General features: G+C 38.1%; 1 protein-coding gene across 3 annotated transcripts; it reads left to right on the forward strand.

Annotated features, from left to right (window-relative positions):
* Positions 1–23: 23 nt before the first annotated feature.
* LOC117431533 (monocyte to macrophage differentiation factor 2-like) lies at positions 24–19,191 on the forward strand. 3 transcript variants are annotated; one of them, XM_058995780.1, is made up of 7 exons: positions 24–118; positions 10,895–10,976; positions 12,477–12,637; positions 13,547–13,621; positions 13,751–13,852; positions 14,353–14,422; positions 14,849–19,191. In XM_058995780.1, exons 2-7 carry the CDS (start codon positions 10,899–10,901, stop codon positions 15,050–15,052), a joined length of 690 nt encoding a protein of 229 aa, XP_058851763.1. In that variant the 5' UTR covers positions 24–118; positions 10,895–10,898; the 3' UTR covers positions 15,053–19,191. The 3 variants fall into 3 exon arrangements, with proteins under 3 accessions (XP_058851763.1, XP_033908420.3, XP_033908419.3); XM_034052529.3 differs by lacking the exon at positions 24–118 and adding an exon at positions 984–1,421; XM_034052528.3 differs by lacking the exon at positions 24–118 and adding an exon at positions 1,433–2,221.
* Positions 19,192–21,883: the final 2,692 nt, after the last annotated feature.

A 21,883-nucleotide genomic window follows, 5' to 3' on the forward strand; every position in this document is an offset into this window, starting at 1 on the left:
TTTTAGGCAAGTCACGAGCTCAGGGCGTGTGTAATGAAGCTCACAGTAAAACCCAGAACGGCTCAATTCCAGAGGAGTACTCATTTCCTGCGTGTATGTCTATCCATTGAGAGTGGAGGTGTGTAAAGGTTGCAGTAGGTATCTTGCTACAGAATATATATATATATATATATATATATATATATATATATATATAAATGATACTGGCACAGCTACAGGGTGCTGCACATGCTTCAATCGGTTTGAACTATGACATGACACGTCACATACTCGAAGTTTAGTGTCTGCGACTTGCATGTTGTCTTGTATATCACGTTGCATGCCATTTAGGGATTGCAACGTGCATGTCACGATCTAGTTAAACAGAAGCGGGCTCAGTGCTTTTGAATGGTGCAGTTCGATGTGCACCTAATTTTGGGGGGGATAGTTTCATGGTGGTATACATCTCATTTTAATCATGCATAACAACATAGTTTGAACAGAAAACACGCTTTCATGTCGCAGTGGTTGCTACAAATTGCTACACAGTTTCTTTGTACTTTCTATAGAATTGTGTAAGCTGTTGTATAGTATGCCAACTCTGTGTCATTGACTGTAGAGCAGATACGTGTCATTGGGGAACTGTTGAATCGCTTGCTGCTTGTTGGACTGTCGTCGCCAAGTGCTAACGGTGAAACTCTCATTAGATTTACGAACATGGTTAACGACTCCCTTTAATTATACTTAGAAACTTTTCCGGTCTTGATTTTTACGGGTAAATATTTTAAATACAACATTATACATAAACGGCTGTACCCTGGTAAAAAAAAATACAAGCAATAGCCTACATTGCTTACTTTAATCTCACGAGTGTTCTTTTTTCTTAATTTGATTATTGTGCACCAGTTTTGGCGTAACAAACAACCAATACAACTACTACTACGAGGGATGCTGCTGCATGTTGTATATCTGGATTATCTGAGGTATAATACTCAGGCACTAGAGTGCAGTAGGCAGCTGGTATTGCGTGCATCTGCTGCGTGCGATTCGGTACACAAAGCGAATAACAGTATGTTTCCACCTCATTCAGATTTGCCAACTGCTAGAATGTCAACGTTGGGCATTTTCTACCAATACGATATTATCAGGGATGGTCATATCTATAATCTATAATATCGATAACATATTTCCAGACGATTGTTCACTTTTATTATTTAAAAAGGAAGAAAGGGTTGTATTATTGGTCTCCGATTGATTCTAGCTTTATTTAGTCACTCTCATCAGGCAAGCCGGCAGACAGTACGAGAAGAGCGAGGCAGAGACCGAGGGGATAAGGAAAGGAAAGCATAACTGAACACCAATTCTCTGAAAACGTCCTCTACTGTACTCCACAACAAAATACCTCTTACATTTTTATTGCACGTTTAAATGCATCTGGTAAGGTAAGTGTCAAAATAGCATTGAAATGTGCAATGTGTTACCGTTTCTAGAAGCAAGATGGGAAAAAAAAATAAAACAACTATTGAATTAACCTTGCTCCATATTTGATACCGTTCTGTTGCATCCAGCGTGGCTGTTTGCACTACCAACAAAATACACTTTCATTATAAAAGGATTGTGACAGAATAAATTATGTTAGACTTTGTTTCAATGCACGTGGACAAACAGGTTTATGCTAGGACAGAACGTTTATTTTGGGTCGCGTCGTTTTGTAGGTGCAAAACATAATCCCCGAAGCTTGCAAGAAGAAATTGGATTTTACCCATTCGCTTTTCAATTCAAATACTGCTTGCTATTTGATCCCACTGTGTTCACAAGCTTTTCGTCGCAAGAGATTAAGACGATGATGTATGTGTTGCCCATCTGGAGCGCTCTGGCTGTCCTTTCAAAAGCTGTAGTTCAAGTGGACAGATCCATTTTCTGCGAATAAACTCAACGCGATTTTGTTCAAGGATTTACACAAGACTCGCAAAAAAAAGCCTTTCAATGTAACATTGTTTCAATAGCCGATCGGCATCCCTATCAAATAAAAACATTTGAGGGTAGGGGCGTATGAAATGGAACTCACATCCCGACTACCAACATCCTTCGGCCGGATGAAGAACACATACACGAGTTGGGCACCCGAACGCAACAAAATTATGCTTCGTGGAACTGCCGAAAGAACAGTGCTAAATGGGGATGGGAATGTAAAAATGTTAATCTCCAAGATAATGGATTTTCAGAAGACCAAGTATGCAAGGTAATGTTTCATAACATCGTCTTATTTTACACCCACACCGTTCAAAAAGCATCGTAGAGTAAAAACCTGTCGGATTCAGAGAGCGAAGCAAAGATGTGTAAATCATTGTATTGAATGCTGTATCTTTGAAAATAATATAATAGATAATAATAATAATAATAATAATAATAATAATAATAATAATAATAATAATAATAAATAGGTATTCATTTGGTAAGGAGTAGTGCACTCCCGGATTGTCTGTGTGCGACCCATGAAACACTTTGCTATTACACTAGTGTACAGTTGATAATAATAAATATATAAAATAAAATAAAACTAAATAAATATATGTTGTTTGTAATAGTATACACGCTAATCACACACAAATGAAGTATAATATAAAAATAGAAATAGAAAAATTATTACTTTTGCAAAAAATAAGGGATAAAATGATAGTGGCATTATCCTGTTGGGTCACTGTCCATGTTCATACACAGTTGTTATTCTCAATATGTGTTACATAAGTGCTTACTGCTAGGCAGTAGCTGCAGATGATAGAACCCTCTTATATGAAACATTATCAGGAAGTGAGATTCCATCAAAGGAAGGCTGAGAGTTCAGAACTTGTCAGTGCAGTTCCAAACATGCATTCTAGTGCAGGTACCTATCATTTAACCAACGAGCAGGGAGAGGCATTCATCTAGATGAACCAGAGTAGACTGATGCTAATCGTTTGTGATAGGCATGGGACATTTCTGTATGGGGAGGGGGGGGGGGGGGGCAGTGTATCTATTTTATTAGTTTTATGTAAAGTTTTGGGCAAAAATGTAGAATAAAAGAAAAAGTTTATACAACATAAAAATGTAATCTGGTATCAGTAACACATTTTTTAATTCAGGCCCCCACAGTTGATTCAAAGACCGACCATGCAGCCAGTATCCTGGCACAGAAACCCTTGGTTTACCTGTCTCTGAAACACACTCTGGGCAGGTGTCCAGAAACAGTAACTGTCTGTTTCAATGGGAAACTGTCCTGCACTTTCACTTGAAATCAGATATCTAGTCGAGCTCTATAAAAACAGCTGAGTCTTGTTAAAGACTGGTTTCATCATCCCATTATAAAGATGGGGCCGCTGCCTGGGTTGCAGTTGTACTATTGTTTGTTGGAGACAGGCTTCTTCGGATAATGGTAAGTGAGACCTGTTGTTAACGGCAAAGTCATGCAAGTTCAAGGATATTGCTCCTTCTTGAGTACTGCAAATTAGTTTCTACTGTATCATTGTTCCACTGTGATGCATGCCTGGGGAATTGGATGCATTAAGGCCTGCTTGTGAATGGAGCTGTGCTTTCTGGTGGTGGTTTTCAGTATAAATTTCCTTTCCAGGGACATCCAGTGACTGTTTTTATTGTCAACTCAGCCGGTTGTTCGGGCACCTTGTGAAGGAATCCTTCTGCTTTCTCATGATTGATCCTGAATAGTTTCACAGGATGACCACATAGGTTTAATACATCTGCCAGTGCAGTATTGTAATATATTTATATATTGCTGGTGAAAAACTTGTTTTGTGTGAAGTTCCAAAATTACAGATTTATAAAAACATAGGCTTGAATATATTGACTCCCTAAATTAAGTTCAATATTCCTGCAAACTGGTGAGCAGAATTAGAATGCCCTCCAACACAAATGTTTGTTTTTTTTAGCATGAGTGAATGAGCTTTGTGAATATAAAAGAAGAAAACTAATTATAAACTGGGGAACAAAGATTCAGGATCAGCTTTCTCAAGCTATTGGGTTTCATGTTGTAGGTTTATAGCGCAGGTAAATTATTAAAGCTACAGTGTATCTTTTCTATCAAACAGAATGTGTAACAGAATACAGCAAACGCTCATGGCGAGGCTTATTGAGAATGAACCCTATCGCGCATTGGTTCTCAGCACAAACCCGACAATAACAACGAAACTGTATAACATTTAATCAAAATGTACTATTGGTTGTTTTATAGTTACGGATGAAACACAATAGGACAAAAATTGTTCTTATCCATTTATTGTACTTGCTACTAAGTTCTCTTAATGGAATTTACTCTATAACCAAATCACTCAAAGGTAATTATTTACTGTAATTTTTATTTTCTCTCATTTGAACTTGCTCTTAGTACTGCTTTTATTGTATTCTATAACTGCTGTTATCTGTAATGTGATACTTTGTAATGTGATATCTTGTAACAACTGTACGTCGCCCCGACTGTAAGCTTTGAAGGTAACTGTACATAGTGTGTAAAGATCATAATACAGGCAGCCTTGACTGTGTGGGTTTGAGAAAAATCATCTCAAGAGGTCAGAAGTAGCCTCGCACATACTGTCATAAGTCTATGTGCAGAAACCATTAAAAAAAACTGCGTTCATGACTTTAGAATTGAGCTTAAATTATTATTAACAGCGTTTGCAGAGGAAGAGAGTGAGAGTTCAGATGCGTGTCTCGCTGCTCTGCAAACAAACCAATCTTTGTTTTTGTAACCAGAGATGTTCTTGCCAGGCCCGACAATACGGTTCGCATATTAAAGTATTTAAAACAGAGTGCCAGTGATGTAACTGCTCTAGAAACCTCAGGACCACTGCAGAATTGAACACATCTATAAACACGACCACGCTCTCCTTTGCTTTGTCTTTGCGGCTGGACACAGACATTTTGCTTATCAAAGTGTTTAATGAGAAGTCATGGGATAAAAATAATTAAATAAAAGGTAAAACAAACATTTGTTTTATTTTATTTTTTACTGACAGCCTTTGGAGACTTATGGCCTTTGAGGATTGAGTGGCACAGGTTAGATGTCGATCAAGAAAGGTGTTGGAGTACGCAAGAAAGTGGATCTATGGTGCTGCATCTGTTTATTATATAACAAACATCACCGACCGTAACCTAGCGAGATCATATTGAACATTCAATTCAGAACACATTCCTTCAGGAGTTTTAGCTTTTTTAGCTCACCAACAATTATTTCTTCAACACCATTTTTTTTTCTTTTAGTTTTACTGTATTTAAGTAAAGGCATTCCCCAAACGGCTAAATTCCATCTCCTGTAACCGCGAAAGCACTGACTGCAGCTATAAATACACCACCTTTGAGAATATGCTGTTCTTATCCTCATTCATATGCATGAACCCCTGCACATTCCTTTAAATCGAGGTCCTATGGAAGTCTAAACCTGACGTTTGTTAGCACGTGACATGTTCAGCTTTGCACAAAGCTGGTGAGCAAAGTCACGATACGTCTGCATGCATCACTCTCTCAGAGATGTGCAAAGATGTGGCCAATTGTAAAAAAAAAAAAAAAAAAGAATACATAAACATTTAATGACCCAGTGCACGGGCAATGGTGTCTCTGTAAATCCTGCCGATTTCAAATGTTTTACAAAAACCGTAGTTTGGATCTGAGCCCCCAGCCTTTTTGTGCCTTTAATAATTAGGAAACAGATGGCACAGAAGGCATAGACAGACATGCTGGAGACAGAGGCTAGCAATGCTGAGGGATTTGAGTACAGTCAAAGTACTGCCAGCGGACAGAACGCTAATTAGAAGATATGTGTGCAGCATGCAGAAATTCTAGGAAGAGGCTCATACACAAATCTGCTGTTAATAGTTTATTGAAATGTTTGAGAATATGTCTAAGTGCAAACCATTATACACTCAGACAGGCCCTTGTGTATGAATGGGAAATGCACTGGACATCTTAATGCATTCTTCAGCATCACAGTGAAATATGTACTTATTGGTGGCACCTTTTGAAACATTTCCTTTTTCGTGATGCAGTTTTGTCAGTCAGCCCATCAAAAGGCTGCATGTTTTATTTGTTTCTGCAAGCAATCTTAAGAAAATGTTAAACATTATATTTGAAGCAGTGGTGTGGACCTCCAATATCTCGTTCACTGAGTAGCAAGTCATTTCTTCTAAAGCTTTTAAAAGTTGACCAATATTGTCTGAAAATGAGAAGGATGGTAACGCATTGTGTGCTGTTGTTATGGAATATGTGGGCAGGACTGTGCACAGGGCAAGTCCGTCAGGCTGGGATAACAAGCATATACACCAGCAATGTGTGCTTACAAAATAGCTTGTATTTTACAGTACAGCACACTGCCTTATGTAGGCCATATAATGTTTATACAATTTACCCTCCAACGAGTACTGTCCCAGTATATGTGTTCCTGTGAACATAAGAATACAAATAGAATACATATATATAACTGTATTTGACTCATAACTTGTGTTAGTACTTTAAATCTTGAAAAACGCCCCAGTTCCAACATATACTGGGGTGGATATTCAGATCCTAGTTTAGTAACACAGGATGCACTTGAGTTCACCCTCAGTGGAGCTATAGGGCAGTGCAGTGCTGGAGTATTCAGGTCACAGAGAGGTCCAGAGCATGCATATTACTGTGCAGCTTGTGTGTTTGCTGTGGAATGGGTGTGAACGTGCTAATGCTGCCAGCATCAATCTGCATCTTCTGTGGAATTACAGCAGTTCTAAAACCTGGATCCTGTTCTGTGGTCCAATTCAATTCCCTTTAACCCAGAAAACAACGCATTTATGCAATGAACCGAATATTAAATCCATCTGTTTGGAATGAATTAAAACACACCCATTACTGCCAACACGCACTTATTAATTATTTTATTTTAATTGTGTGTTGTTGGCACTGCAATAGCAATGCTGTTGGCTTAGTGTAGGGGTTGCCGACCCTGGTCCTGGAGAGTCGCAGTCCAGCAGGTTGTAAATAGTGTGTGAGGGAATGTAAGGTTGGCAGGGATGGGGTTAATTCTGTCTCTGCCAGCAATCCCAGGTGTGGCTCTATGAAGGGGTGTGAATGGTGCTGTTTAGTGAAGGTGACTGCCCAGCCAGACAGCAGTGTTTGTGCTCAGTTTTTTGGTTTGTTTATTTCTTTAATAAATATGTGCTTCAGTGTTTGAACTGCTGCTTTCTGTCTCTGGGTCTCTTTCTTGACAGTAACCAATCTGGGCCGTGACGCTACCCTGCCACAGAATGTAAACGGGTTAATAAAGTTATGACATCACTATGATAGCAGTTAATAAAGTTATGACAGCACTATGACAGCAGTTCATAAAGTTATGACATCACTATGATAGCAGTTAATAAAGTTATGACATCACTATGACAGCAGTTAATAAAGTTATGACATCACTATGATAGCAGTTAATAAAGTTATGACAGCACTATGACAGCAGTTAATAAAGTAACTACAGCACTATGATTGCAGGCTCAGATTGGGCACACTCAACGTGACGCTTGCTGTGTTTTCTGTAAATATTAAAGGTCAAAAGGTTTTTGGTAAGTGATTTGTTTGTTTTGTTTCTGTATTGAATTTATGTCTGATCATGTTAAGTCTGTGGGGAACTGCATGGCATCACTGAAATGCATATAAAATAAAACACTTATAAGCAGAGTACCACCTATCTAATTCTGGTAATAGTAATAATAATAATAATAATAATAATAATAATAATAATAATAATATTTGTACCATATTGGACCCTTTACTTGAAAGCACGTTTTAGTAATAAACTTATTTTTATTAAAATTGATTTGTGTATATTGACTGTTAAACAGTAGCCGTAGCGCGCCACAGTAAATAAAGGCTACATTCCAATCAAATCAGTGTTATGAATCATTTTATGAATACATTGTGTGACAGAGCAGCTGTGAGGCGTAAAGATGCCTCAGTGAACTCTGTTAAAGAGGGCTGTGGTGAGCAGACACAGGGAGTTACTGTCACACCCTGGCACAATGGACAAAGCCCTGCAGACGAGGTGCTAGCTGGTACATACAGGATTCAGTCCAGACAGTTCTATATCAATAATTGATTTGCTGTGGACATTTCATCCTATAGTTCACAGATAGGTCCTTTTTGTTTGGCATTATTATCATTATTAGTATTATTTTACCCACATATTTATCCACAGAGCACGATCAGCATTAGCAGTGCTACTGGATGTTTCCCTGCCACTTTTATTTCTCCAAATAAAGTGGCCACTACCACATGCTGTCTCTTTTCAAGCAGGGAAATAAACTGTAATCCTGCTGATTATTTGCTGACAACAAGAAAGCTTTAGTTGCTTTTTGTAGCCACTAGTGACATGTAGCTCTGTTGAGCTCCTTTTCCTATAATAGACTTTGCATAGACATGACATTTAACTCCCAATAGGGAAGACTGTGAATTAATACCTCAAGCATGAACATTTCAGTTAGGTTTACTATTAAATGTCATTGCCTGTATGTTTAAACGAGAGAGACACCAGCCTCTAAATTAATTTAATATGTTTATTATTAGCCTTGCTATTACTTTCACAGTTTATTTTATTACATTGTGTTTTGCTTATTGAATATTTCATAATAAACTTCTGAACTGTTAAGGATGGGGTAAGTCAGTCTGTAATTAACTGTTGAAGAACACCTGTTCATTTTACAAAACCAGAAACAAACAACTAACATGATATATTTCAAATCCTCTTCAGCACTCTCAAGTGTGTTTTTGTTTTTCAATTTGTAACATTTGCATGATTTTCTTTCTCCTTTCAAAAAATAGAAGTCAATTACAGAATGGAGGAAACGCTTTGAAAAAAAGGGTGTCCCATTGTAATGAATAAAAATAAGTTTTGCACAAAGAGTCTTTCTCTGTTCGTTCTCTTTATTACTCTGTAGATCTCTATTTCTGATATAAACTGTGAGATTAACAATGCAATTTGGAGCTGTCCCAGCATGTTTGTCGATACTTGCTGTTGGTTCCCCATTAAATAACGACAAGTCCAGCAAAGACTGATGGGAGCAGACAGATCGCACTTCTATTTAATGATGTTAATAAAAAGCCTGATCCCAACGCAAGACATATACCGTTAGTGCTGCTTAGTGCTTTGGAAACACTGTTATACAGTAATATCATACCATTTAAATATGTGGTTCCTTTCATTAAAAAAAGAAGGAAAAGGTTAAAATGCTGCGGCCACATTTCAAGATAAATAGGGCATTCCCTTGTTCTCTAAGCTGTCATTTTCCTATTGTCTCGCTGCTTGCATCAGAGTTGATGCCAGCCACATGGAAACAGAATGCATGTAATGATAGATTGCCTGTGCTCACATGACATGGCCTACATGTAAACAGCTGGACTGCACAGGGCCCCACACACATTCAGTTAATAAGCTGCTTGAGTAACAGACCTAGATAAATGTGGGGCTCTTTTATATAACCCAGGAATCAGTGAAATGAGATTTTCTCTTGATTAAACCCCCGTGGTCAAAATATATCTTTTTCTTATTTATTTATTTATTAATCGATTTATTTTTATTTTAAGCATCATGAAGATATAAAGCACACCTAAATATGTGTGTGTGTTTGTTTTTGGTCTCTATTTGAACATTCTCTCAGCCTGGTTGCCATGGCTACAGTGACATCATCACACAAGCCTAAATGCCTCTGAATAAAGAAAACTCAGCTTTCAAACTGGATTGAGCAGTGGTTTGCCACCAGTTGCTGGGAAACGATAAAAATAAAAAATAAGAAACACTAAGGCAACTATAAGGTACAGCCAAAGAAAGGTAACCTCTTTGTCGGAATAATGACATACATGTTGAGTGCCAAAGGGTTAAGGATAATAGGTGTCTCCAATCTCTATTGGATGTCAAGGACATTGGTTTAGCCAATAGGGACAGGTGGGGACATATGCTTGTTTTTACCACATCAAGCACTGTTATAAAGAACTGGTATTTTTTAAGAACAGTTGTCACAAATAATGTATTGGTAATGATACTATTTAATTAATTAGTAACCTGGAAAACTAGTGTGCAAATTTAACACAGGCTGGAAGTATCGTCCACCTAAATAGCCTTCTTTTCCGTGTTTTATCTTGACAGCTTGACTGACTGTATATTAACTGACAGACTGGAAGACAAATACAGTAGCTGCAATCTGTGTGTGTGTGTGAGAGGGATTGATTTGATGATGTAAGTTTCAAAATCAATGCCAAAGTAACCCATTAGTCAAGATGTCTTGGCAAGAAGGTGCTGTTGGTTTATTGTTCAATTTAATTTCTTGCCAAATGTACAAAGCTGAGAAAGAACAGACAACAGAAGCAGCAGAAACTAACAAGCATTAATTGGAAGGAAAAAAATATGTTAACCCTTGCGTGTGATGATTTGGCTTTTGAGTGAGTGGCCATCAGCAACATTTCCTAAAGCAGTAACCTTTTCATATCACAGGAGCACACATTTCTTTAGTCTTTTATTTGAGTCTTTACATCGTTAAGCAAAAATTCAAAATGAAATACAATATCCAGACCTAATATATTTTTAAACCAAAAAGCAGCATATAATCCCTTTGACCCTTCACGCTAGTGTGATCAAGGAGCTGGGCAGCATGACAGCATTATATACATCCTCAGAGATTTAGAGAAAGCATGTTTTCTGGCCAGACTGAATTGCTGTTGTGCTTCTGTCTGCTTTTAATAGTCAACAAACGTTTAGAAAGTAATCCAGGCAGGATTCCTTTATTTAAACATGTTACTTGAGCAAATTACTCAAATGTCTCGTTTCCTTTCCTTTCGGGCGTTAAAAGCAACAGGATTTAGTACGCTTTGCTAATTGGTCAGGAAAACCAGATAATTAAAACCGCCTGTTTGTTTTCAGATTCATGAACACCCGAGTTCCTGCCAATAAGAGATACCAGCCAACGGAGTACGAGCATGCGGCAAACTGCGCGACCCACGCGGTGAGTATGGGACCCCCGACTCATGCGTAAGGTACAGAACTCCTTTAACACCTGTCCAGTGCACCTGCCTGCCTAATAAATGCTACTTTCGCCTCTTAGAACGCTCACAGTTATTAGGATCTGATTTTAGTTTCAAGGTACTGTTATCCCTGTCGAATGATATATAGATGTACTGTGAAGAAACGTTTCAACACAGTCTCTGTCAGCGTGTTGGTGCGCTGTAGGCCTCTGTAGGGGGTGTGGATTAGAAGGCTGATTTTGGTTTGTGTTATTAGCCCATGCTTGCTGCAGGCAGTTTCTGGAACATTATGATTGAAGGAGATTCCTCAGCGGACGCACAGGGACCTGCTGTGTGCAGGGAGGAGTCATTGTCTTACACTGCAGAGTGACATGTGGAGTCACAAAATCAATTCGACTCATTTGTCTTGCTTCAGTACTCTTACTTTATAAACCATGTTATCGTTTAAGTCTGTCAGTAGTTCAGGCCCAGCCTCTCCGATTGAGCTGGTCAGTACTTTGAGATTAGCCAGTGACAACCTTTTGCTTTTCTTGAAAACCCTCTGGACAGGATATTAGAAAGTGTGCTTAAATTAACCCCTTGCACTAGTACCACCTAGTTAGTCTAAGGTTCAAATATTAATATTTAGCACATGGAATTGTATATGAAGCTTACTGCACATAATAAAGTGATATGGCAAACAGCCTTCACAGTCTACTGCCTGCTGTAATATAAGTAAAAATGTATTTTAAATATGATTGTGCCCCAGTAACCAACATGAAAATGACTTTACTCATCACTATCATATTCTTCCCTACAGAGCTACACATGGGATACCTTTTCCTGTCAGTATTTTAAAAATCCAGCTGAAGGAGTCCATTAAGTTTAATATATTAAGTGTTTAAACCTGGATACAGGCGAATCATTTACATTTATTCACATTGTTTTAATGAAAATTGTAGAACTGATGTAATATTTATGGTCATCTTGTTGTTTGGATTTCATTATTTCAAATACACATTTTACATTCAGTTTCACATGAAGTGTTCAGTTTCTGCATTTGAAACTATGAATGATTTAACCTTTTGAAAAACATGTCCTCATATAACAGCACAATTTCAGTTTGATGTTTAGTTTAATACTATACCGGTTAGACATTTAACCCTTCAGTCTTGGAGTAACACAAATCTGTGCTCAGTACCCCGTGCTCCCTTGTGGTTTAATATCCACGATACATTTCTATGCTTTTTATGTACTTTGTACTTTGCTATTACTATGGGGCACTATATAAAGGTTACAAAGCCCTACATTACACTACACACCTTCAGTCACTGTGTGTATAATTGTACCATGTTAAGTTTCCTATTGATGTATCTATATTATAATGCATAATGTTTTTTTTTCAAAGTTTTGGCAGGGCAACTTGTATTTAATGTCAAAAAAATTAAATTAAAAAAAATCATGACCGCAGGGGATATAATGTTTGGTTTTGCTCTTTTCAGATCTGGATAATTCCCAGCATCCTTGGCAGCTCCATCTTATACTTCCTGTCTGACGACCAATGGGAGACGATCTCCGCGTGGATCTATGGTTTGGGATTATGTGGTCTCTTCATTGTCTCGACCGTGTTTCACACCATCTCCTGGAAGAAGAGCCACCTCCGGTACGTGGGATGAGCCATTTCCTGTCCTTCTTTACTTTAACTGCAGACACAGCTCTTGAACTGCTTTTGTTAGCTATTGCAGTGTTTATACAAAAACAAATATACAGGAGGTTTGGCATTGGTATCTGCTAAAACAAAAGAAAAAGATAAAAGAATAGTGAGAGAGTCAAAGGCAAGCCTTACTTCTAAAGACTAAACACACTCAGTGCTCGAATATTTTGAATGTTACAATGTATAATTTAATTAGGCTAAAGGTTTTTCTATTTATATTACAAGTGCTGCGCGGGCGACATGACTGGCTGTATATCATTTCAGAATTGAATTGAAGTGACCCAAATATCGTTTTTCTTGGTGCATATATGTATGAGAGAAAAATGTGAAACAGTTCAAGCTTGATAGCAGCACACAAAATATATAGAGGACCCATACAATGTAACACATATTCATCCTGTTAAGTATAATTCCTTTGCTACGTAAAATACAAAATCTATTCAAATGTAATATTGATTCTGATAAGGCTTTGTTCTTAAACGCAGTGGCATCTATTGAACAAGAAAACATTTATAATCAAAGGTGAACATATTTCAGTATTCATATTTAGTGCTATTATATTTAGCGGGCCATTGGTTTTGATTGGGCTAATTTGCCATTAAGAGTGAAACAAGCTGTTAGGATTTGTGCTGACTGCTGCTTTTCTTAGACTCTGTGGAGAACAGCCATCCACACAAACCCAAGGAGCGGTTTCTTAAATGCACCTTGGTGTTGATCAGAGGGCTATCTTTCAGCTTTCATTGTCCACATATTTTTGGTGGCAGTGGCTGAGGAAGAAGTTTAAACATTTGCTAATTTGAAAGTGAGCTCAACCGTCCTATTGTTGACATAAGGTTGCTCCTTCTGTCCTTATTTCAGAGAGGTGGAGCACTGTTTCCATATGTGCGACAGGATGGTGATCTACTTCTTTATAGCTGCATCTTACGCCCCCTGGTGAGTGGAAGCTGCATGTGCAAGCAGCCCTGAGTGATCATTTAAATTCCATTGATTTTGTGTACAGATTTTGATTTGCTAGCCTTACTAACCTCCCCTGTTTGGTTTCCTTTTTTTTTACTTTCTTAGGTTGAATTTAAGGGAGCTGGGACCCTGGGCTTCGCACATGCGCTGGATCATCTGGATAATGGCTTGTGTAGGAACAGCTTATGTGTTTTTCTTCCACGAAAGGTGAGTGCAGGCAAGCAGACACGCCTGTAACGGGCTGGTGCACAACACTTGCACGGTACTTCACGAGTGGCTAGCTGATTTTGACACTGTGTGACCCACTGCAAAGCAAGATGTCTTACATGTTTCTATTTATAGTGTTATTATTTCTCAACACAACTACTGCATATGGTTTTGGATCATGGTATTCTTATCCAGGAGAAATGGCCTGTCCTCTATGTTTTCTGCAGTTTACTATTAGATCCTGTAGAGGAAACTGATTCTGTAGTTTATCAATTCTTCCTTAAATGACACCCTTTAGCACACTTAGGTTTATATGTGTAGAGCTGTTTACAATAGTCCTATCTTCTGTCTAGAACTACTGTTTTTTTCCCCCTACATTACTAGAGTGATCTGCAGAATACACGTTGCGTTCAAAGAGCTGATCCATTTTCAGGGATTTTGATCACAGATTTATTTCACATGGTTTGTCTCTTAATTCTCAACCCCTTTGTTTGTTACAGGTACAAGATCGTAGAGTTAATATGCTACGTGGTCATGGGTGTCTTTCCTGCCCTTGTAATACTCTCTATGGTAAGAACCTCATAACATCAGGTCGACTGAGAAGCTATTCTAAAGTTGGACCCCTGCACTATGCAACTGACATATACAAAACACAGGTTAGCTGCTGGTAGCTGTCCTCATTTAAAAGGTCAGCTACCCATACCCATTGCAACCCATACTCAGTGACTCACAGACAGAATGACGGAGTGCATGGGCCACTGACTTATAAGAGTTCCCGTTGAGGAATGTTGCTACACCACTGAATCATGGGGAAGGGGGTTGTGACAATGGGGAGTCACTGATCACAGAGATGTTATTGGCAGCTGCTGGGAGAGGACCCCCAGTTTCGAATCCCAGCTCATGTGCCTCTTTGTGACCACCCAAAAACCCTGACGCTAGAACCGATGGAGCTTTGTTGCACTACACATCTTGAGAGCTTGTCTGTGTGTTTTGCAGGCGGAGAGAGACGGCTTGTTTGAGCTGGTTCTGGGGGGCATGTTCTATTGCCTGGGTACGGTTTTCTTCAAGAGCGACGGCCGCATCCCCTTCGCCCACGCCATCTGGCACCTCTTCGTGGCGACTGGAGCCGGGATCCATTACTACGCCATCTGGAAGTACCTGTACACACCGGGCAGCGGTGAAGTGAAGACCTTGAGATAGCAGCAGTATGACTGTGCGGCACGTGAATACACAGGGACTGCGATACGCGCAGCGAGTTGAGCGAGGTTCCTTTCTATTCAGATCTCATCACAGTGTTTTTAAAGATTTTTCTATCAGACAATGACTTTCCTAACTGGGTTCTCTGCGGGTGTTTAAAAGCCCTGCAAAAAACAACAACAAAAAAAAGAATAATCCACCAACCTAGCCTTATGACGCAAGTCCTCACGTACTGAACTTCAAAGGGACCCAAGTTAGTGCAAACAGCCTTTAAGGAAATGTAATATACAGTACCACTGGTGCATTCCGAGTATATGTTAAGTATTTTTTTTATTATATTACATTCATAAGGGAAAGTCTTCAGAAAGCTTAGAAGAATCTGCTTTGTGTTTTTTTTTTTCTTTTGAGCTCTCTGCCTAGACTGCAAGAGTTCCAGGATCTGTGATGCCTATTCACTGCGCACATGTGTCTGTTCATTAGACACAGGCGTTACCTCTTCCAAACTGAATAGATGTCTCAAACCGTAAAGTTTGATTCCAGTTTGGAATTGGAACACAGCTAGTGTGTAAGGTTCTTATGCTTATTGGTAGTGGGCTCCCCCTTGTGGCAGTCATAGGCATCACTGCTCTCCTCAAGTGTTGGGAGTCCAACTAGATGTATGCTTGGTCTAATCTCAAAGTACATGTAGCTAATGCTGGCTATGGGAACAAACAAAAGCAGACAAAAAAGCAATACTATCTGCAAGAGTGGCTGATATTCACCAGGACTTATTCAGAGGATATATGTTTTTTTTTTTTTTTTTTCTAATTTGACCCTGTATACAGTGTATAGCTGTGCGCTCAATAAGAAATTATACGTTATCCTTTCTTTATGCCCAGTTTAATATGGACCAGTGCGTCTAACACCTTCAAGTTTATTCTGGTAATTAAAATCTACCAAAACTATAGGGTATGTTTTTTTATCCGTGAGAAATATATTTCTGTTTTTATAGTATTTCTTGTCAAACAGGTCAAACCAATCACGAAGAGTTTCGTTTTATGATTTTGACTACCTTGATGGGATTCGCATGGATGGTGTTAATGAAAAGCATAACCTTTTCTCCAAGCTGACTGAAAGAATTTTCAATTCTGTGTCCCTGCACCTTTGGAGAAGGATTGATGTGTCTGAGAATAAAGGAGCATATCTTTGTACTGTAAACAACAAACACGGTGCTGCTCAAGAGACACTGACATTTTCTTGTGTGAAAAGATAGGGTTTTTATGACATAAGGGAGGTACAGTATGGTTATCTCTTTTCTGTTAGTATTTAGTTATGTTTGGACTAACTGCTCACAATAATGCAATCAGCTATTCCCTGAACGTTTGCATTTAGTTATAAAATCACCAGGAAGGGGAGATCCCCTTATACTTTTGCAAAGTATTTTTTGCAGTTTTGCAATGCATTTCCCATGGTTTTACTATGCATTTACCATAGTTAACCGTGGATTTTTATGCAATGCTTTTACTGTGGTAAACTTTTACAAGTGGCAGTGTAAGAGAAGTAAAATCCTTGAAAAACATGACACCATTCCAAGACCTTTCTAGGTCAATAGCACTGAACAAACCCTCAATGCCAGTATTTTTCTGTACTGAATGCGCTTCTTCAGCTCCTAATGTGCCGTAGGTTCTAAGGGTCCAACATGCTTCGCTACTGATTGGAATATTAAAAGCACGTCTGTACAGTGCTGCTCACATGTGGTGTCACTTGACCCAATTCTTGAATTCATCTCGTTTTTAGTTGCTATAGAACTAGGTTACAGTATTAGCATATGTTGCCAAAGCCTGTGCACAAAGTGGTTTTGTTTGTAAGCAGCTGGAACTGATGTGTGTGTGTCTGTGTCTCTGTTGTAACTGGTTTTATTTTTGCCATTTCGCCCTGAGAGTATTAAACTGATTTAAACCACTAACACATAGCAAAAACAACAGAAAAAACCTGAAGATTTAACATGTAGTTACAACATGGCCTTTGCCAGCAGTTCTGTGCTGTAGCTATCACCCTTCTTACAACCAGACTGAAGACAGCAGATAGCAGAAACGTTTGCCTCTAAGGGAATGAAACATTTCCTTTCACAGTTCAGGATTTCACTCTGTTACACACTGCTGGAAATGACAGAGGTAAACAAGAACGTGGTACATATGTCTGAAGAACGTGGTACATATGTCTTCATGAAGCTGGCATGCTCGTTTCCCCGTGTGTTGTACCGAGAGGTACTTTTGTTACACACTGTGCCTTATATCATATGACAGCTGCTCCTTTCTTACATGTATGTAAGGTTTGTTTTGTATGACGCTTGTCTTACATGTGAGTGTGTCTGTTCCACCGGGCTTGCTTGTTTCCTGATAGTCTATGTGCTGTTCAACTGTGTTCTTTTTTTACGTGTTACATGTTGTGTTAATGTCATATTTGATAAATGTCTGTGTGTTTTACAGAAATGGTCATTTGATCAAATGTTTATTGATTGCGCACAATTGTGGGCATTGTGGGTTTGGTTGTAAATTACCCTTAATACCTTTTCAATGCATATACATTCCATACAAGTCCCATTGCTGTGTATTATTGTAAATGTGTTACGTAAGTCTTTGTATCACTATACCCAGTTCTGATCTTGACATGTTCAATTCCAGATCCAATGTTCATCCAAATTGTAACCATTCACTCGGCAGTTCTTTCTGAGTGTATGGACATTAATCTCTACATTCTGGGATTCCTTGCTATTTGACAGACTGTCAGGGTTCAGTGTCACTTTAGAAACATACAATAATTCATATACAAATATATACATAGAAACAATAAACATATACTGTAACACGCTGGTGCTTCTCTATAATGGGGGGTGTGTTTAATGCCTTTCCATTGCAAAGCACATTCTTGAGTCTTGTGACCATGGCATGTTTTTTTTTTTTTTTTTTTGATTGCATGCCGAAGTAACACAAATAACGTAATATTTATTTACATACTTGATGTACATTTTAAGAGTTTGATTTATACCTCTTTGTGTGTGTTATTTATCTTTGGAATAACATGTGAATTGGGATATTTGCCCCAAATAACTGTATCATTTTTAGCAGAACTAACACTAACTCAGAGCTAAGTAACAGGTGACCTGTCTTTCTATTCTGCAGTGTCTGGGCTTGTTCTTGGCACATTGCATTAGGCTTTCTATTTGAATCAGTGTTATATATACAGTATATATATATGTACACACACAGTCGCAGACAAAAGTATTTGGGCAGTTTTAAAAAATGAGAAAAACCACAAAGAACGTGATTTCTATGCTTTCTAATTGTTCTATTGAAAGATATAAATGAAAGTAGAGATTCAGCTCATATGTAGTAGGTTTAAATTAGACGTTGTGCTTATTGTAATTAATTGTAATTGTCGAATTTAGAAAAGCAGGCATTTCTGGTAATTTTTAATAAGATTTGTATTACTGGTTGAGGGCTAATTTTCGTTTCTTTTTTTTTTACATGAATCAGAAGCTCTAGTGACTTTATATCAGCAGTGAATTTAGGGCACAATAACAAAACCAGATTACAGTAGGTTATTGATCCATTTATAAAACACCTAGGAATATCTAACTAGATGGGTTTTTTTTAGGTTGTTCACAAGGAATAATAAAATCTGAATGACATAATTTCATGTTATTAAAGTAATTACAAGATTTCTTATAAATGCCTTGGTTCCACGTCCTTATAACTCTGCTAATGTGTGTTATTATTAATAACTGCATCCTTTATAACACAGTCATGGATGCATTAGTGGTAGTTTATACCCGATCCTTAAAGACAAGTCTTACCAGTTCTGCATTATAAGCACCGTCGCATCCTGAATACCTTCTTCAGCTGCTTATAGCCACACTGCCTATACCTTTTGGAATGTTTTTCATTTTATAAACATAACATGTTTGTATCTGGTTTATAAAATGTATTTGTCTGTATTCTCATGTCACGTGGATCAAACTGCTTTCGTAACTCCTGGGTGCTGTAGAGGTTTGTGAATGTTTTTTGTTTTTAAAAACAATGATTGTATTGTCTGGGTTTTTTTTTCTTCCTTTTTGTGATGCCTGTATTTTATATTTAATAATAACTTTTTTGTAGTAATGATCATTTCTTGTGGGTTCTTTTCTGTTTATATGCAGTATGTGCTATTACCTCTGTAGAAGTTTACTCGCACAGCAGAATCACAGTTTCTGAGATCCAGCACTGTCCCTAATTGTGCTACCACTGCATTGCCATTGCCCTGCTTTCAGTGCATCTCTGGACTAATCCAGACTATTTAACCAAAGCTTGCGCCTGTCTTGCACTACAGTAACTCCTGTGGTGTGGCTGGATTTGAATACAATGACTTGTAATTTGAGTCACACACCGTTATGGCTGATTTTATAAATTAGCCAATTTGCAGGCTTCAGATCTCCAAATGATGGTCCATCGCCTCATTTAAATCTTTTCAGAAAATGCTCTACTTTAATGTAGAGTAATGAACCACAGGGCACATTCACTTTTCATGCATTTACCAACTCCATCTGATATTAAAGACCTACTCTAACCAAAGCCCAGATTAGAAAAATCAGATTAGTCCATATGTGGAAAATGTGTTAATATGACTCTTTTGTTTTAGTATAGTTTCCATTGTGTTGCTTGAGATGGCTGCCCATTAAAGCCAGTACAATATATTCCTACCTTTGTTGTTGGAGGTTAATTATCGTCTGTGTCTAGAGAGGTTGAGCCTAGCAAGATTCATAAGTGTTATACCAGTGTCTACCTAAAGGGGGAGACGTCGTTGCAGAACTCCAAACCGTGGCTGCCTGAAGCTGTGCGGTGCATGGAATACCATTATAACTGGCGCAGTACTCAATTGATTGTCAATAGAATTATAGGATCACAGCAAGCCAGTCTTGCTGCAGCTGTGCGCACAGGTTTGATACATTCAATAGCAAAGTCATTATTTTTTTCACTTAATAAAAAAAAGGTTTTGCCTACTACTTGTGACATAGACAATTAGTGAAAGTGAAACTGTATTCATAAAGCATTCTAATAAATGTATACACATGTAACTGTGTCCTGATGTACTAGAAGTATGTAGTAAAATATATTTAGCATTGCATTAGTAATCTTAAAAAAAAAAAAACTGAAATGACCTGAAAGATTCTATTAAAGAATTTTCAGGCAAAAAAGAAAAATAAAAAAACACCACGTATATAGTCTCCACAAGCCTAACCTTTGTTGTTCATGCTGTGCAGCTGTGTCAACACTCTTTCAAGTCCTGGGTTTCTTTTCCAGTTCAGACGAATCCCTGTGGTATGGTGCTGTAGAATCAATTTCACCCAGCTTCAGGGAGGTTTTCTCAGGTCGGAGAACACATCTCTACAAGAAATTTTTCAAATGCAAATGGAAAGCACTTACATTATGTTCTGTGAAATTTACACCAAAGACACCCTACAGTGAAGATTTATTTCTCAAGCAGAGCCAGGCACCACTCCACCCATATGTATATTCAAATGATCATTTTGTTTTACTTTAAACACCATTGTGTGCATGCCATTGCTCGATCCCTACACTCACCAGTTCCTTCACGCAATGGAGTTTAAAATTCTTCATAATATACGAGGAATTTGGAGAATCTTTCAAGGGCTTATGCTCAGCAAAAGCAATTGCACTGAACAATATTAATTAAGAAATGAGGGTGTATTTCTACTGCCTGAATTATTTCGACGGTACATAAATCGGTTCTTAATGAGTTTGTATAAAACAAGCCATTAAACAAATGCAATCTCATGCAAATTACAATAAATAAAAAAATAAAGCAGTCTGCAATTCTCAAACAAGCATTAACCATTTCATCTGTACCCATTCATGACCTTGTTGTCTGTACAGAACTAAGCAGCAACAGCATGCCATTGGTCTGCAGTGCAGTTTGGATTCATTCTAGTTTGCTGGCGGCAATGGGTAAATTACATTTAATTTAATAACTAATTGTGAAATTAGAAACAAAAGTCATTGTATCTGACTCATTTCAAAGGGGGGACTCTTCTAATTTAATCTGACTTCGATTGCAGACTTTAAGTATCCGAGTGCTGCTCATTTGAAATGCCTCGCATGAATTTCAGTCATAGGGCACAGAGGATATTAAATTATAAATTCAAATTCAAAGTCATGATGTTAATATCCTTACTTTCTATAAATCAACCAGCTGACAGATCCGCTCCCATTTTCACTCATTTCAGCGTGTTTATGCAGAGGTAGCGGCCGGGTGATAAAGCAGGAACTTGGGGAGGTAATCTAAGCACTTAATAATGTGTCAGGAGCCACTGTATAGAACGGTGTCATCTTAGGACTCCTTATTAATTTACATCCATAATGTTTCTTTTTTCCCCACCTGGTAGCCCACAGGTGTGAGCCTTTTGCAGCGTTTCTACAGCTATACATTTCACCTGTTCTTACCTGCCATTAAAAGGGACATACCCCTTAGGGTGTTCTTGGTTACCTTTGAAGCTAACGGCATTAACACACAAGGTTATTGGTTACTATACCTTAAACAGCAAGTATCCTTAAACAAAATGTTAATTTTGGTATACTATGGCATAGCCAACCTACATTTTTTATAGATCTTTTTAAAAGGAAACGCGTTTAAAACAAAAGGATTTTGCAGCGTTTATAGTTATAATTTATATGACTATAAAACTTCCAAACATTATGCAGTAGGTTGTTTTGCAAGGCGCTGCGAATCTGCAGGCTACAGATTTGCACATGTGATCGCGTTGCAGAAAGGGTTGGGACTCCCGGCAGATGGAGACAT

The sequence above is a fragment of the Acipenser ruthenus genome, chromosome 22 (assembly GCF_902713425.1).
Source record: "Acipenser ruthenus chromosome 22, fAciRut3.2 maternal haplotype, whole genome shotgun sequence".
In the NCBI taxonomy this organism is placed as follows: Eukaryota; Metazoa; Chordata; class Actinopteri; order Acipenseriformes; family Acipenseridae; genus Acipenser; species Acipenser ruthenus.

Bases quoted from the DNA above. Each gene is read 5' to 3' on its own strand.
- LOC117431533 (XM_034052528.3), top strand. From the start codon at position 2,037: ATGGAACTCACATCCCGACTACCAACATCCTTCGGCCGGATGAAGAAC. The intron at 10,977-12,476 runs GTGAGTATGGGA...TGCTCTTTTCAG, and splicing joins CAAACTGCGCGACCCACGCG to ATCTGGATAATTCCCAGCAT. The intron at 14,423-14,848 runs GTAAGAACCTCA...TGTGTTTTGCAG, and splicing joins CCCTTGTAATACTCTCTATG to GCGGAGAGAGACGGCTTGTT.